Source organism: Cynocephalus volans, chromosome 2 (assembly GCF_027409185.1).
Source record: "Cynocephalus volans isolate mCynVol1 chromosome 2, mCynVol1.pri, whole genome shotgun sequence".
Lineage (NCBI taxonomy): Eukaryota > Metazoa > Chordata > Mammalia > Dermoptera > Cynocephalidae > Cynocephalus > Cynocephalus volans.
In genome coordinates, this window is record NC_084461.1 from 142,309,877 (window position 1) to 142,326,566 (window position 16,690).

Genomic DNA, 16,690 nt, shown 5'->3' on the forward strand with positions numbered 1-16,690 from the left:
AAAGAAGATAGAATGAGGTTTAACATGTTGCTTAAAGCTTACCCAGCAAGCCAGTAGCGGAGCTAAAATCAGAGCCTACATTTCCTGACTCTTAGCCTAGTGCCCTCCCTAAAAACTACCCACGGATGCTGTTTTCCCACTAACCACAGATTTTTAAGCAACCTGACTATAGAATAGCACACCTAGGTGTTCATAAACAGAACCTGTCACCATCCTCACCTGCCCAGGCAACAAGAATGGGGACTTTATCCACATGTCAATGTCCTTATTACTACTGAATGAACTTAGAACTGGCCTTTGAAACTGCCAGCTGGGGCAGAACGATGACAACCAAGATCTGGAGATAGCTTGGGTTAGTGTGTCCCTCTCGCTGACCATCTACTAAGGGTCCTGTGTAAAAGTTACACTGGCCTGTTCAAGGCTGCAGTTTTTTCTGGGCTACTGAGATTTGTCAGGCTGAACAAAGGGCAGTAAATTTGTGTTTTCCAACTGAGATCCACAAAAAACAGCTTCCTATTTTTCCCTCTGTGTCCTAGGGGAGACATTCTCAAGCACATGGGATGCCCAGGGTATCTAGAAGTAGAAGAATCTATGCCTAATGAAAATTCACTAGTCATTTTACAAATATGTAGGTAAAGAGCTGGGGGAAGAGTGTTCCATTCAGAGGGGACAGAATTAAAGAAGAGAAAGATTTGACAATATGCATGTTCTGTTGTTATCTCACTTGGGAAAATTTAAAAAACAATTGTAAAAATCTTCCCAAAGGCATCTATGCACCATTTCTCCTGTGTGTTTATGAGGGTCATGTGTCTTAACACACTGCTCTTGTTTTGTCCTTGCCAATGTTGCATTTCTGTGCATGACAATGATGCAAGAGAGTTAACTCAACTTTGTACTCACCCACAGTTAGATGAGTAATGATCTAGAACACAACATTTCTCCTTTATCACAGTCAGAAAATGCAGTCCTGAATTTTGAATAATAGGTGGCAATATGGAAAACATTTTGATATCATCTTAGTTGAGAAAACCCTGGCACCTACAATAAATACATACTATGATTGCAAACAATGTTAAATAAATGTAGTGTGTGTGTGTATTCATGGGGAAATGAAAGACTGGGAAGAAATTGACCAAAAGAGTCATTTTTGAAATTTAATTTTCTTATAGTGGGATAATAGCACTTTAGGTTCCTTCTGTTAGTATGTGTCTCTTGTTCAAGGTAACCAAGGCCCCTTATGGCCTTTTCTACAGGCACAGAAGATTCCAGATGATGTGTTTTTTTGTTCCCTGGAGAAAGAGCATGTGTAGAGGAAAGAGAAATAGGACAGGAGTCAGAAGGCACCAGTTCTGGCCTTGGGAATGCGTGGAATCTTGGGGGAGGAACTCAATTTCTTCACTTGTTCTGGATGTTTATTGATGGTTGTCCTAATGGATCAAATGTGCAGGAACCATATGCCAAAAGCCTCGGAACCAAGTTGCAAATTCAAATGCCCACAGGGGCCGGGAAGTTAACCCAACGGAATGAAGTAGGCTGGGTAATTTTGACACAGATGTTCTTTGCTTCATAACCATTTAAGATTTATTTCTGATTATTACCAAAAAGTATATTCTCCCATTTTTTTTCTTCAACCACATGAACCTACAGACTATCTTTTGTTTTTTTGCATTTTATAGAAACATGGCATAACAAATATTTCTCGTTTCTCTTAACTGTATCATTGGAAAAACACGCATCACGAGCATGCTGCTGGCTCTCAGCTCAGTGGTGGGGATACATACAGAATGGGAAGGGCTGTGATGAACTGATGACTGCATGCCCAGTCTCAGTGGTATATACTGCTTAACCCAAGCCAATTATTACCATGAGAAATGCTGGCCTGGTCTGGAGAATTTTTCCAATTCCGTTTTTTAAAGAGAAGCCAGAAGTCTGTATGTTCATATGAAATCTCCAGATTCTAAACTTTGAACATTCCAAATGAACAAGAATTGCATATGCCAACAGAACATATGTGGACTGCATACAAGACCAAGGGCTACCTTTTTGAGAGCTCTTTATGGTTTATATAGTCTTTTCTCTTTCACATCCCAGAGCCCTTTCTCATCTCTTCCCACCATTGGACCCCTGGAATTCAAAGGGAAAAAGGCAGAGACTTACTATGGAGCTGCTGAAGGCCACAGGGGGCGGTGAGCTTTCACAGCACCCCATGGACCTTTGTCGGGAGTGGCCCTGGATGGGCACCCGGGCACTCTGGGACCTCCTCAGAGGCTGGGCACCTCCTTGGCTTCTCACTGTTGCTGGACCCTGGGCCCATCTGGCTGGGAAGGTCAGGCATTGGTATTGGGTCCACTCTTCACTGTCTGAGTCCAGTTCCTTTGGGGTCTCTAGTCGCTTGGCTGCAAGAAAGGAGTCCTGTTGTTGTACCAATCATACCTTGACCAGGCTATGGTCGAGGGGATCCTGGACCTTGGGGGATGAGGGTAAGAGCACAGGAAGGGCTATTGCTGCCCTGAAAAATTGGCAACTGGGCTACTGAGACTGGAGAAAGAGGGGTGCAACTAAGTCCCACAGGTTCAAATCCTGGCTTTGCTACATACTGGTTCTGTGACCTTGAGCTTTGATTTAACCCTTGTCTCTTTTTCTTCAATTAGGAATTTTTTAAAAAGTACCTGACCCATAGAGTTGTTTTGAAAATATAGTGATATAATGTGTTACAGTGATTAGCATATTCTAAATATTAGTAATGGTAGCTGTTACTATTATTAAAAGAGATCAGAAACTCTCATGTAAATGGTTAACTATCACCATGGTAAAGGGGCTGCCTATAATGTCCCCTTTTTCTCTTTCTCCATCCCTCCCACCTGAGAGAGTGAATGTTGCTCTCTTGAGAGTTTCTTTTCTAAGTTAGAAAGTGTGCATATTTATGGAGGAGGTGGTTGAAGAAATCTAGTCAGTTTTATAGACCACCCTCAGTCCGCACAAGATAACATCCAGGCATCTCATAGCCCTGTCTCCTAAATTAAAACCTCAGTAAAAATCAAAAAGATCAGTTAGCACTGAAGGCATTTTCTGGATGTTTCAAATCTGACCCTGAGCCTAGACCTAGACCTGTCCTGACATGTCAGGTAAGGTGACTTGAGAAATTCCTAAACCTTGGCTATATGACTGGCACACGACTGAGACATGTCCCCAAGCCATTCCTGATGGATAAAAATCCTGTGTTGTAAATGGTACCAGACAAAGATTGACTGGAGGGATACCCCATATGCGATCACTTATAGCCTTTGGGAACAAATGAGAGTTTACAGGTAATAAGAACACACTGATCTGTGACAAGGAAGACCACAGGGATACAGAAAGTAACTTGCCAAAATGCCACCCAGACCGTGTGGGGAGCCGGGTTAATGTCTTTTATCTCCTCTTGGGAGAGCAGGGCATTTCCTTTCAGAAAAAGGGATGAAGGCCCTTGGGAGTCCTCGTACCATTTTCTTGGTGAGAGTACTCGCTGCCCATGATAGTGCAACGCCGGAACACCATCTTGTTCTCTGTCAGGGTCCCCGTCTTGTCGGAGAAGATGTACTGGATCTGGCCCAGGTCTTCAGTGATGTTGAGGGCTCGACACTGAATGGATGAATCTGTCTCTTCATCATACAGGTCAAGGTCGTTGTTCAGGAAGAACACTTGCCCTAGCTTCACCAGCTCGATGGACACATACAGAGAGATCGGGATCAGCACCTGAGGGGAGATAGATTACCACGGTGTCGGAAACCAGGTGTGCTCCCTGTCCCAGGACCCTCACTGGTGGGCGGCAAAGGCATCTAATGGAGAGCTGAGGTCAACTCTCAGGATGGACTTGCTCTGAGAAATTAAAGGTCAATGACTTCACATCCCCGCTTGGAATTCTTAGGGGAATTTGAAGAAGATTCGAACAGGATGTCTGGTACGAGGTACAACCACTGCTTGTTTAATGACTGAGCTATTAGTGGGGGAAGGAGCTTTAGAACCTCTGTCCAAAGTCCCCTGACCTCGCTCAGATATCTGTGCCACCGAGGGCTGCCACCCACTTTTATAGGTACTCAGACCCACTGCTGATGACGGTCCACTGATTCAATAGCTAATTTTCATGAACCGCTGCTGTGTGTCAGACCCTGTTGTAAGTCCTAGAAATGAGAGTCAAGAGAATAAAATCCCTGGCCTTGAAGAACTCACATTCCAGCAACAGTAAACAAATATATATCAGGTGGTGGCAAGTCTCATGAAAAAGAGTAAAGAAGAGAAAAGAGGGTACAGAGTGATGGCTGGGAGGGACTCTTTTATAAACTGCGACCTTTGAGCAGATACCTGAAGAACTGAGGGTGTGAGTCCTGAGGTTATCTGTGGGAGGAGCGTTCCGGGCAGAAAGAAAGCCCAGGCCAGGCGGGCAGCAGGGGCGGGCTGGGGTGCTTGGGGAGTGATGGTGAACAGGCCTTGTACGTGAGTGAGGGGGAGGAGAGAGGTAGGAGACAGGGTCAGGGAGGGAGTCAAGGTCCAGATCATTTAGGGCCTTGTTGGCCATGGAAAGGACTTTGGATTTTACTTTGAGTGGGTGTGAAACCATTGGAGGATTCTATGCAGGGGACAGGATGGGGGTGTGATCTGATTCACATTTAAAAAGATTACTCTGCTGGCTGAATGAATGAATGAATGATTAAAAATATTCACCAATAAAAGGGCAATAAAACACCCTCAAGTACTACAAGAAATCTAACGTAGATGAAGCTTCTCCAAAGCAAAACTACAACTTCCCTTGTCTTTTTGTAGACTGTATTCTCTTAGAGAACATGAAGATTTTTAAAAATTGATCTCTTTGTCCCTTATTGTCTCTCATTTGTAGGTTCTATTTTTTTTTTTTTCTCCTATGTAAGGACAATTCTGTTCTTTTCCATCTCAATTTATCAAATGGTAAACCACTAACTCATAGTTTATTTTTCTCCAATGCTTGGTGGGCTTGCAAGTTCTCTGTAGCCCACTGTAGCTATTTTATCATCTTTTGTTCCCAGGTCATTAGTGTTACACCTGTTCTGTGTCTGGCAAAGGGACAGGCACACATGGTCACTGCTGTAATCCTACTCTTAGATAAAAAAGCCTGATAAATATTTTCCTCCAGCTATTATCTGGGGAGCAGGGTCCTCTCCACAAGGCAGGGATGGTCCTGACATGACCCCAAATGTGTACTTCCAAAGACCCACAAAAAAGCAACAACCATCTCCTAATCTCAGTTCAGTTAGTTCTTTCTTGAGGGCCAGCACTGATTTTTCTTTATTTTGGAAAATTGTGGGGGTATTGGCCATAGGTCTTCTTGGGCCCCTAGTTAGGAAGGGCTTTCTACCTGCAGCAGGATAATCATTATGAGGAACACATAGAAGCTCTCAAGGGCCACGGAAGTGTAGTTGCCGTTGTCATCTGGCACATCAAAGGGAGGGTGTTCTTCAAAGGTCCCATTCCAGAGGCTGTGACCTGAGAGGAGCGAAATCAGGGATGAGGCAGAATCTCCACTTAGTCTTAAAGTTGGTCAATTACATCAGCCTTTGACTCATTCCTAGAAATGGGTGTGCTTTGAAGGGGCCCATTCTTATTCTATACAACACAGCTTTCCCTCTCTCTTTCTGTATTCATCGAGGACTAGAGTGGTCTTTCATACATCCCACATTTCAATCCCTTAATAGGCATTAAGTCTGTTCATCAGAGAAGACTATGTACTTACCTTTTGATGAAGTCCAGTTATACAGGGGTTGGAAAGAGAAAGGGACACATGTTCTTTTTGGTTGTGAGATGGAAAGTGCGTCATGGGGAATGTTGACAGACTTGTCCCCTAATTCCTCTTCTTCCCCCATCCAATACTTATCTACTCATGCACTCATTCACGTATCCATCCATTCACCTATTCATTCACCCACATATACATCATCCACCTACCCACCCACCCATCTACCCATCCATCCATCCATCATCCATCCACCCATCCATTTCTCTGTTTACCCATTCATCTCTCTCTCTATTGAACATTTATTAACCCAAGAGAGAATCAGTCTTAGTTCCTGTCCTCGAGGATTTCCCTACCAATGTAGGGAGCAGACATAAAAGGAAAAATCACATACAGTGTGAGAGGTGCTATGCCAGAGTTTGGAGTGCTATGAAGGTCCATAGTAACAGCACCAGATACAGACTGAACTCTGTTCCCTTATCTGCAAATGGGGATAACAGCACCCATAATCTGAGGATTATGTAAGATAATACACTTTAGATCCAGCACCCGCTGCAGAGCTCTCTGAACCTCAGTGTCCTCATCTGCCAATTAGTAATAATGCTTCCCCCACAGGGTTATTGTGAGAATAGAATAACCTAATGTGTATAAGACTCTCAGATCCAGAGAAGAAACTGTAGGAAATAAAATGCATAAGGAATGCTGCCCTGCTTGAAGGTACTTCCTTGCCCAGGAGGTTGGACCAGATGCCGTTATATGTGGGAGATATGGGGTTATTTGAAGATAATATCAAAGAGCAAATGACCAAGGGCTGACACATGGCAGAATAGCCATTGGCCTTCAGAGGAGCCAGGTGAGAGCACAGGAGAAGCCAGAGAAGGCTGCATGGAGGAGAAGGACTTGAGGGGTCCTGGAGCCCAGGCAGGTGCTGGGTGGTCAGAAAGGCCAGGGAGTGCATTCTGGGCAAAGAAAGAAGAAACATCACCTTTAGGAAATCAAAGAAAACATGTGGTAAAGAACCCTGGAGTGGCACTCAACCTCATTTGACAGCGTTCACCTCCCACAGGGCTGTGCTTTAATTAGGCACCAACAGAGTCCTGTTGGATGTATCGGTCATTATTCTCAGATGGAATAGAATTCTGCTCCTCCTGTTGACTTTGTTTGTTTATTATCTGGGGGAATCTGCAGAGCCGATTCTGGCTTGCCTGTGCCTTACCTCACTGGGTGACTTTCTCTGGAGACACAGTAAGATGATCTCAAATGTTCTTTCAGCTCTGCCAGGCCCTGAAAAGTCCTGAAGCAGAGACTAAAGTTCCTGCTGTGTTTCTGAGGGCGCAGAAGCGGCCACGTGGGCTGGGGTGGGGATTACAGAGTTGGGTGGGAGATGGTTTTCTGGTTTTCTCGTTTGCCTGCTTCCTTCCCCAGCTGTGCACTGCCCTCATGTGGGGTGCTATTAGACACACCTGGGAAGTGTATTAACTTAAAACTCCAGGCCACCACAAGACTAAATCCCATCATCTTCACTGTGGTGTGCCCCCAACCTCTCTGAGCCCGAGGAAGGCTTTAGTCTTTCAGACACTATCTTTTTAAAAAGAGTGATGGTTAAAATTTCTGGCTAAGGCAAGTCACTGCTGCTCATTGGTCTGGGGTCAGCAGGGGGTTCTGGACTCAGCATGGCAGTTCCTCTTCTTGATTGTCCTTGGTTCTTTTGGGGAGTCTCCTTTAGCATGCAGAGTGGGTAGGAGCTTCAGTGAAGGCCCCTCTTTGCCTACACTTTGAGGATCAACTTAAGCGGCTCCCCGCACTTCTGTCTATACCACTGGCCATGCTCCACACTCCATACTCCAGCAGCTGTAGAACTCGGGCCGCAGCCTGGTTCTGATTAGGCCTCCCTTTCTGGCCTTCTCTTGCCACACCAAACAGCCAACTCCTCTGCATAAGGTGATTCTCTTCCTATCTCTGTGCTGCCCTTGGGGCTGAGAGTGGCCTCTCTGTTTCCCCTCACAATTGCCTGCCCCTAAACTTTCCTCTGCCACCTACCTCCTCCGGCGAATGCCTACTCCATTTGGGCGTCGCTCTAGCAGCTACGTCTTCAGGAAAGACTTCCCTCATCGGTGTTCCCATAATATCTGTAGAAGGCTGAATAATGCTCCCTTACAAGATACATCCTAATTCCCAGGCTCTGTGAATATGCTATCTTATATGGCAAAAATGAGTTTGCACATGTGGTTAAGTCATAGATCCTGAGATGGGGAGAGTATCCTGGGTTATCCAGGTGGGCTCAGTGATGTAATGACAAGTGTCCTTATGAAGGAGAGGTGGGGAGGGGTACCGCCGCAACAGAGGAGAAAATGTGAGTAGAGATTGAAGTGGTGCTCTTTGAAGATGGAGAAAGGGGCCACGAACCAAGAAATATAAGCAGCCACTAGAAGCTGAAAAAGACAAGGAATGGATTCTCTCCTCAGAGCCTCCAGAAGGAACCAGACTTGCCTTATATCTTGAGTTTTACCCAGTGAAACTGACTTTAGACTTCTGACCTCCAGAGGTGTAACAGAATAAACTTGTCTTGTTTTCAGCCACTAAGTGTATGTTTCTTTTGGCTGGCTGGTATGGGGATCTGAACCCATTACCTTGGTGTTACATGGCTGTGCTCTACCCAACTGAACTAACTGGCCAGCCCACGTGGTTTAATTCTTTACAGCAGCAATAGGAAGCTAATACAGCCCCCGTGTGCAGCCTGTCACTGAGTGGGACAGATTCTATTACCGATTCTGTTTACATGCTCGACTCTTTCTATCTCTAGACCATGAGCTCTGTGAGGACCAGTCCTGTGACTGATTCATCTTGTTTTCCTCCCACACCAAGACAGTGCCTGGTGGGTTCAGTAAGTATTTATTAAACAAATAAATGATAGACAACATTCTTAACATTTAAAGAGCACATACTTCTTTCAGGAGATTTTTCCCTTGTGTTTTCATTTCATTGGCATCCCGTTTAAGTAGGCAGGATAGGCTTGACTTTTTATTAGCTTTACAGATAAGGAAGCTGAGGCTCAGAGGATTGAAGCAACTTTCCCAAAGAAATAGAAGATGGTGCGTTATGTTGTTCTTTCCAGAACATTCCATACCTACAGCTCCAATAAGGCACATGAGGAAGAGGAGCCCGATGCAGGAGAAGATGTCTGTGTTTATGCGCCGCTCAATCTTGCTGCGTTTGTACCGGGGACCGCTGTTGTTCAACATGGCTTTCGTCTCATGGCCTTTGAGAGAAAATGAGGACATCAGTCACTGGGCCCCTGTTTGCGTCTGCCCTGGACCATACCCTTGGCTCTTCTCACAGGAGCTTATAATAAAAGGGAGGTTTTGTTCTCTAATCTGAACCTGTCTTGCCTCAGGGAGGTTGCTGAGAACAGCTGTAGAGGCCTCACGTAGTTTGTCATCAGGTATTCATTGAGTGTCCCCTACATACCAGACACTGTGTTGGGCACTGACAAAGTCACCACCCACTGGTTGTACACTGCACAACTCTAGAGGTTACCTCTCATTTTGTAGTCATCATAGATTTGTAAGTTTATCATGACAAATTTCTGGCACATGATAGCAAGTTGCCTTGAGGAAGGAAGGACTATCTTTTTCCAATTTTCACAAAGGGGCTGTTTTGGCTGTTATGGTGGGATACAATGATAAGGCAGATGGCTCACATTCTGGTGAAGGTACACAAGGAAGCAAATAAATAAGATAATGACAGTTATTAATAAGTCCCATGAAATAAATAATAAACAGTAGGCAAGAGGCTAAAGCAGGTAAGAGATGGTGTTAGAGAGCATGGTATGGAAAGCTTCTCAGAGGGGGCGACATTTAAGGGAGACCTGGAGAGAAAGAGAAGAATTGGGAGAAGAGAGTTTTAGGCTGGGGGAACTGCATGTGCAAAGGCCACTAAGTGTATGTGTTTTAGGGCTGGCTGGTACGGGGATCTGAACCCATCACCTTTGTGTTATATGTGCAAGTATATATGGTGTTGAACAGTGCATGTGGCCAGTAGTTTCCATACTTATTTGCTTGGTCACACCTAAGGTGTTGGTGTTACCTGTACGATAGCAGTAGGCACCAAAGGCCTCCACTCCAGCATTAACTCTAAGCAGCTCCACTCCTATGTTGGAGTTCTGCATAAAATTTTGCTCAACAGAAAGGAGACAAAGTTTGAAAACTACCAATTTCTTTTAGTCACCCCTTTTTCAGTTGGGGAAACGGAGCACCCAAAGAGGAAGAATAAATTAACATCAGAGTCACAGCGGAAACCCAGGATTCTGATTCCCGGACTATTTCTCCTTTCACCCACACATGGTGCCCAAGGACATGCCTCTAAGAACTAGGAGTCAAACTGATACTTTGTCTTCAGACAGAGGCTCTCCTTTAGGGCTGCTGGTTTTTGACTACTGTGCTCTGCTCCTCAGCAGTCAAATTAAAAAACTCCAGTCACACATTTTCTGTGCAAAATTAAAGAAAACCAAAGCATCAGCTCCAAAAGCAAATAGCTTTAATGCTGTTTAGCTGGTTGCCTTGTGGATTTAAAGTAGCAACAAAACAGTAGGAGTGAACAAACTCCGGGCTTATTAAATTAGACTCGAGTCGCTGCAGTTGTGAAGGGGTTTCAGTAACACAATGAGCTAGTTGCACTGATGGGACAGTCCCCTTTCTGCCTACCACAGGCTCACCTCACATAAGGGGTCCTGGGACCACCCCCTTCACCCACCTGCTGCTCACCTGCTGAGGACCTCTCTGTGTTCTTTTGGAAAGAGCTGGGTTCAAGAGAAAGGCAGCTTTCTCTTGATGGTTACAGCATGGGCTCTAAAGTCAGTCAGAGCTCAGCTCTGCAGATACTCGATCTTGGACTACAGAGAGTTAATCTCAGATGACATGTGCCCGTGAGTGAATGAATCTCCTCGTACCTCAATTCCTCATTGGTAAATGGGGAATGGGAATAACAGTTGTGTGTGTGTGTTTGGGGCATGTGAAGTGATCAACATACACAAAGTTCCTAAATTAGTTCCTGTACACAGTAGGGGCTCCATAAATGTTTGCCATGAGGGGCACACACCTCTGCACTGAATCTCTTCCTTCTGGAAAGCTCAATTGGCCTTTTTGGGTCTTTGACTCTGAGGTCCTCCTATTTGGTCCATTGATAATATCAAGGAAGAGAAGACAACTGCGGACCAGCTGTTCTCAACAAGGGATAATTTTACTCCCCAGGGGACATTGGCAAAGTCTCAAGAAACTTTCAGTTATCAGAAATTGGGGGGCTGGAACTAAAGCATCCAGTGGGTACAGCCAGGGATGCTACTAAGCATCCTACAGAACAGCCACCACTGCAAAGAATAGTCTGGACCAAAATGTCAATAGGGACAAGGTGGAGAACCCCAGCTCTAGATAATAACACTAAAAACAATTTGTACCATTTTGCTCACATTTTTTGAAAGCCTACCACATTCCAGGTATTGTGTTGGGCCCTTTCAATAGATTAAACTCATTTGAACCTTATAACCCTACAAGGTAAGAACTATCCTTCCTGTGTTAAAATTTCAACGAACTAACTCAGGAACATGCAGAATATGAATGGATTTTACCCCCAGGCAGCCTGACTACCCAGAGACTGGTTAACACTCTCTCCAAATCTGTCTCCTCATATACTGCTCCTATTACCCACTCAGGCTGCTTTTTGGTTTCTGTTCAGACAGAAAAGCAAAGCTCTAAACCTGTGTGGATTTTTTTCTTTCCCTTAAGGTGGGGTGGGGCAGATTTTGCTGGAGAGTTCATTTTTAGTAGGTCTACAGATGGCATTGAACTCCATTGCTAAAGACCCTTGAACGAAGTCACCTGAACTGACAAATACAACCCTTCTCTCTTAAATTAGGAAAAGCTAGCTAGATTGTGACATTATTTTTTAAAAGACCTGTTTTTCTTTGATAATCCCAAAAAGTCAATCTTGATGGGTATTTTAATGCTCTTCTATGTCCATCAAAAATGGGGTTCTACTCAGACCAAAACAAAACAATCCAAATGAAAAAACAGATAAGCAAAATATTACAAAGTGTCCCAGCAAGTGGAAGACTCAGAGAAATACCTACTAAGCACCTACTAATTGCTGGGCATTAGGCATTGGGGATATAGCAGTCACAAGGCTGCCCTCCAAGGCTTTAGATTGCATTGTGAGGAGTGCTGTTGCTGCCTTTTCTTCACTGGGAAGCAGAATCAAAGTGGAAAGGAGAGACAATCCCTCATATCTGGAGCCATAAAATGAATAAAGACAGTAGTAAAATCATAACTGCAAAAACAACAACTAAAACTCATTGAGTCTTCACTTTGCAAGAGGCAGTGCTAGCTGCTCTTCATGTATTGAGATGCAAACATTTTCCCCATTGTACACATGAGGAAAGTAAGGCACAAAAGGTGTGAAGTTGTTAAGTCTGGTGAGGAGGTTATTGTGCAGGCTCAAGAAGATAGTCTTTACACTGACTTTAGTTAGTGTTGTGAAACCACTGGGGTGAATGACTGTGAATCCCTCTTCTTGTCCTGTTCCGATGAGTGATATTAACTTGGAATCTCATTATGTTTCCCGTGGACTGAGTGAACTGCTGTGATTTCCAGCCTTAGTTGAGAAATGAGAAGTTACATGACTCTACCCCTTTGCCCTGTTGTGAGCTCCCATTGACTGCAGATGGATTTGGAGGAAGGAATGGAGCAGGGAGGATAAAGGAAAGTTTGGACAAAAGAAACTGTCCAGGGACAATGACCTGCATAGATGACAATGCCAACCGCCACCTCAGTGTTTCTGATGGTGCAGCCTCGAAGCAGAAGGCTCTCACTGCCAAAGCCAGTCCTGGTCTGGTCAGGATGCTCCCTGAGGATGACAATTGGAAGACAGAGGGTGGTTTGGTGACCTCTCCGTGCTGTCACTGGTCAGTGTTCCAGAACTAGAAGTGGTGAGTGAACGCTGTCCCTGTCCTCCCTCTTTGTTGGAACAGTGATAGTAACTCAGAATCTAATCTCCTTCGTGTTCAAGTGCATCTCTTTATTGCTCCCAGGAGGCCCGTGTTAGGCCTCAGGGCTAGCTGAACATCAGCACAGCCAGGTTAAGCAACTTTCCCCCTTCACCCCCTCCCCTTTCCCTTTTCTGCTCCAGGAACTGAGATTCTTCTCCTGGCAAACAGTTAACATTACTGTTATCATCAAGGGAATGTCTTGTGAGTTGTGTCTAGCAGGCTTTGGGCTGGAATGCTTTGTACTGAGACAGTGGCTAATCGGGAACCTATGATTTAAGCTACCAGATGTTATCGGACCACAAGGACTATGTCACCTGCATACCACTGATTTCAAAATTGCCCATTACTCTGAACTCTCCCTAAAATTCTTATAACCCCCTGCTTTCCTTAGCTCAGGGGAACTGTTCTGGTTTAGCCTCCCCTCCACGTTAGTGGAATAAACCTTTTAGCTGAAATGGCTCCTGGCTCAGGTCTCTCCCTTTTCTTCTTCTTGCCGAACCTAACAGCTAAGATGGGGGCTAAACAATTAGAAGGGAATTGCCCACCTTGAGAAAATCACCATTTCCCTCCGTAAAAGGCAGACCTCTGTGCTGAAAAAGCCTCAGCTTTAATTCTCACACTCCAAAATAGTTTTAGGGGCATGTGCGGGGAACTGGCTCCCCATGCGGGACTGGAATGTGTTCCCTTTCTCAGTGTGCACAGGCTCATCCTCGCCCAGCTGCTGGGCCTGGAACTGCACAAGCTGAATATCCGTGTCCTAGAAGACACCAGATGGTCCTGCCTTTCATGCCCGTGAGACAGGTGAGGAAAGTAAGGTCAGGCAAGGAAGGGCAGGTCGTGTGGGCCTCTCTCCTTCTGAGTCACATCACTTGGCCTCTCTCCTGTACTATCCTGCACTTGCTCAGTCTTTCATAAAACAAGCAGATCTCACAGGAGGTAGATAGTGGCTCTTTGCCCAATTGACTGGGAGGCAGCTTCACAGCAGAGATAAAGTTTCTCCTTCCTGCAGCCTCAGGGAGCTCTGCAGTTTTCCACCTCATGCTGCAAACTTCTGAGTCCAATCAACTCCCGTTATTACCTGGGGTCTGGCCTTATTCTATCCTTTGGGATTTTCAGCAAGTTTAAATATAACCCTCCCCACACACTGGGGAGAATAGAAAAAAATAATCCCAGCCCTTAGAGTTTTTCTCCTTATAGTTCTTCAATACTTCATTTCTCTATGTCTGGCTATAAGTCTTTCCCACATGTTAACTCAAGCCTCATGACACCCTTATGAGATAGATCATGTTATCATACGCACTGTATAGATAGGAAAACTGAGGCAAGTTCACAGAGTAGTAAGTGGTAGAGTGGGGTTTCAGACCTAGGAAGTCTGGCCTCAGAGTGCTGTACTGACACTCAATATGCCTTTTACTGCTAGTAACTCCTCAGTGTGTTTATAGGCTACATTTACTTACGATTTTATTTGACTCTTCATGGCTCTGGGAATTTAGCAGGGTGACTATCCTTACTCATGAAAAAGATGAAGCTCAGAGAAGCTGAGAGATTTTTCCAAGGCCACACACCTAGTACATGGGACATCCTAGACTCAGGAATCCAAGTCACAGACACCAACCCTATTGTGATTTTCACTACACTAGGGTTCCCAAAGGACTACCCCATTAACTTACACTGCATCAGAGTCACTTACACTGAATCAGAGAGTCATTCCCATTTTCAATTCTGCTGAATTGATTAAGGAGAATGTCTCTGTTTTATGCTGGTATATTGTTAACTCTTTTCTAACACTTGTCTTACTTGTTAACACAGAGGAGGCATTGGCAACTAATAGTCTGTAGTTAGAATATAATGATAACTGTTTTGATTTCATTGCATTAATTTTTACTGTTACCTTCTATGTATAGCAAGCAATACTGGCTTCACATAGGGCTAGTGATATAAATTTTTTTCCTTTTGAAATAAATTTAAGAAAAAAATAAAGCAATTTAAAATTTGATATATAACAAATACTCATAGACAACTCTGGGCCCCATAAATATGTATAATCTATTATGTTTTAATTTAAAAAATAGCTACAAAAAGAATAAAATACCAAAAAATATTGGTACATACAAGTATAAATTTTTATGAATGATAAAAATCATAAAAGTGGAATGATAGAAGTTTAGGACCAAGAATGACAGAAGTTTAGGACCCACCACTCCTCCCTTTATGTTTTGGTGTGAATGTCCCCCCCAAAATTTACTGAAGCTTGAGCCCCACTGTAACAGTGTTTACAGGGTGGGAAATTAGACTATGATATCTCAAAGGTGGGGCCTTTCAGAGGCAACTGGATCATGAGGAGTCTGTCCTCATAAATGGATTAATCCATTGATGGAGTAATGGGTTAATGGATTAATGGGTTAGCAGGGAATAGACCACGGGTTTTATAAAGAGAGCAAGTGATCACTTAAAGATGAGCTCTTGCCATGCTCACCATGAGATACCCTGGTGACCCTGCGACTCTTGAGTTCCCACCAAGAAGAAGGCCCTCACCAGATGTGCCTCCTGGACCTAGGGCTTCCCAGCCTGCAAAACTGTAAGAAACAAATTCTGTTTCTTTATAAATTACCCAGTTTTAGGTAGTCTCTTATAAGTGACAGAAAATGGACTAATGCACTCTCTTTACCAAAGGGGAGGCTTCTCTGAATTGAATTTTGGACTAATGAATCTTGAATGTGTCATTGCCAGTAGCTTGTGGTTTAAAAAACATTTTTATGATGCTCTGAGGTGATAACATATGAAAGAGGCTTCACTTCTCCCAGTCATAATGTTCCTTTTTCAATGGAGTGTAGAAAAGGATTAGCTATCTCATAGCTTCTGCTCTTTTTAGTGTTCTTTGTTTAAAGGGATGCTCTTTTTAACAGCATCCATCAACCATGGCACTATTAACATTTTGGACTGGGCAATTCTTTGTTGTGGAGGCTGCCCTGTGCTTTGTGGCATGTTTACCAGCATCCTTGGTCTGCACCCACTAGATGCCAGCAGCACCCCTCCCAGTTATGACAATCAAAAATGTCTCCAGACATCATCAAATTCCTTAGTTGGGGCAGGGGAGCGATTGCCCCTGGTTGAGAATCACTGCTGTATAGAAACCCTTTTGTTTAAAAGTTGTATTTTCAAATTTGACATCCCTGATATTCAAAGAGATGATTAAAAGGTGTTCATCTTCTAGCTGGCTTGTGCGGTCAAAGGACACTCCTAAATTAAGGTGACCCACAGATTCTGGGAGACCCAGCAAGCAGCATGAGACCAGTGAGTTTGCTCAGGAAGAGGGTGCAGACCACCTGTGGGTGGGCTTGAGGGCATTCTCTCTGCCGAGCATGACACGGATGCAGGACCACAGAGAAGGATTCTCAGTCATTCCATGGGCTGGCTACTGAGCTGACCAACTGAATTTTGAGGGCTTATCCATGAGACCCAGGCAGGTAGGGGAAAGACAGGTCTCTAGGAGCAGCAACCAAAAATAGGAGGCGCTGATTGAGTGGAACTGGGAAAGTTCTGTCCTGAAATCTGTCTAAGACAGGTGCGTGGGAGCCCAGGTTGAAAGCTGAGAGGGGCTGGCTGCTGGGAGAGCTGTTTTGGGGGAGGGGAAAGATCATGAGCAGAAACCAGCAAGGAGGCTGTTCTATAAGAGGATAAGAAGAATGACTCAAGGCATGGGTGACTCGGGATGAACCAGATCCACAAGCCGCGGGCATGAGGGGTGCACTCCTTGCCAGGGCAGGTGAAAACTCGACCTCGCCAGATGTGCAACCAAGTCCTCCTCTTCCCCAGGAGCTCATGTCGTTTTCTACCCATTTCCATCTGCTCTCTCTGTGCCTGTTAAAAGCAATTTGTCTTTAAAAGCTACTGCTTCTCTTGTATTG

The 16,690-nt window shown here is 44.5% G+C and overlaps 1 protein-coding gene across 1 annotated transcript in view; it reads right to left on the reverse strand.

The window, feature by feature from the left end:
* ATP10B (ATPase phospholipid transporting 10B (putative)) overlaps positions 1-16,690 on the reverse strand; it is a 108,726-nt gene that overhangs the window by 57,442 nt on the left and 34,594 nt on the right. The window contains exons 5-9 of the mRNA XM_063088043.1: positions 12,534-12,640; positions 8,871-9,002; positions 5,369-5,496; positions 3,483-3,735; positions 2,158-2,396 (exon numbers count right to left, since the gene is read on the reverse strand). Coding sequence (XP_062944113.1) covers positions 2,158-2,396; positions 3,483-3,735; positions 5,369-5,496; positions 8,871-9,002; positions 12,534-12,640 — 859 coding nt within the window. The remainder of the gene's footprint in view (positions 1-2,157; positions 2,397-3,482; positions 3,736-5,368; positions 5,497-8,870; positions 9,003-12,533; positions 12,641-16,690) is intronic.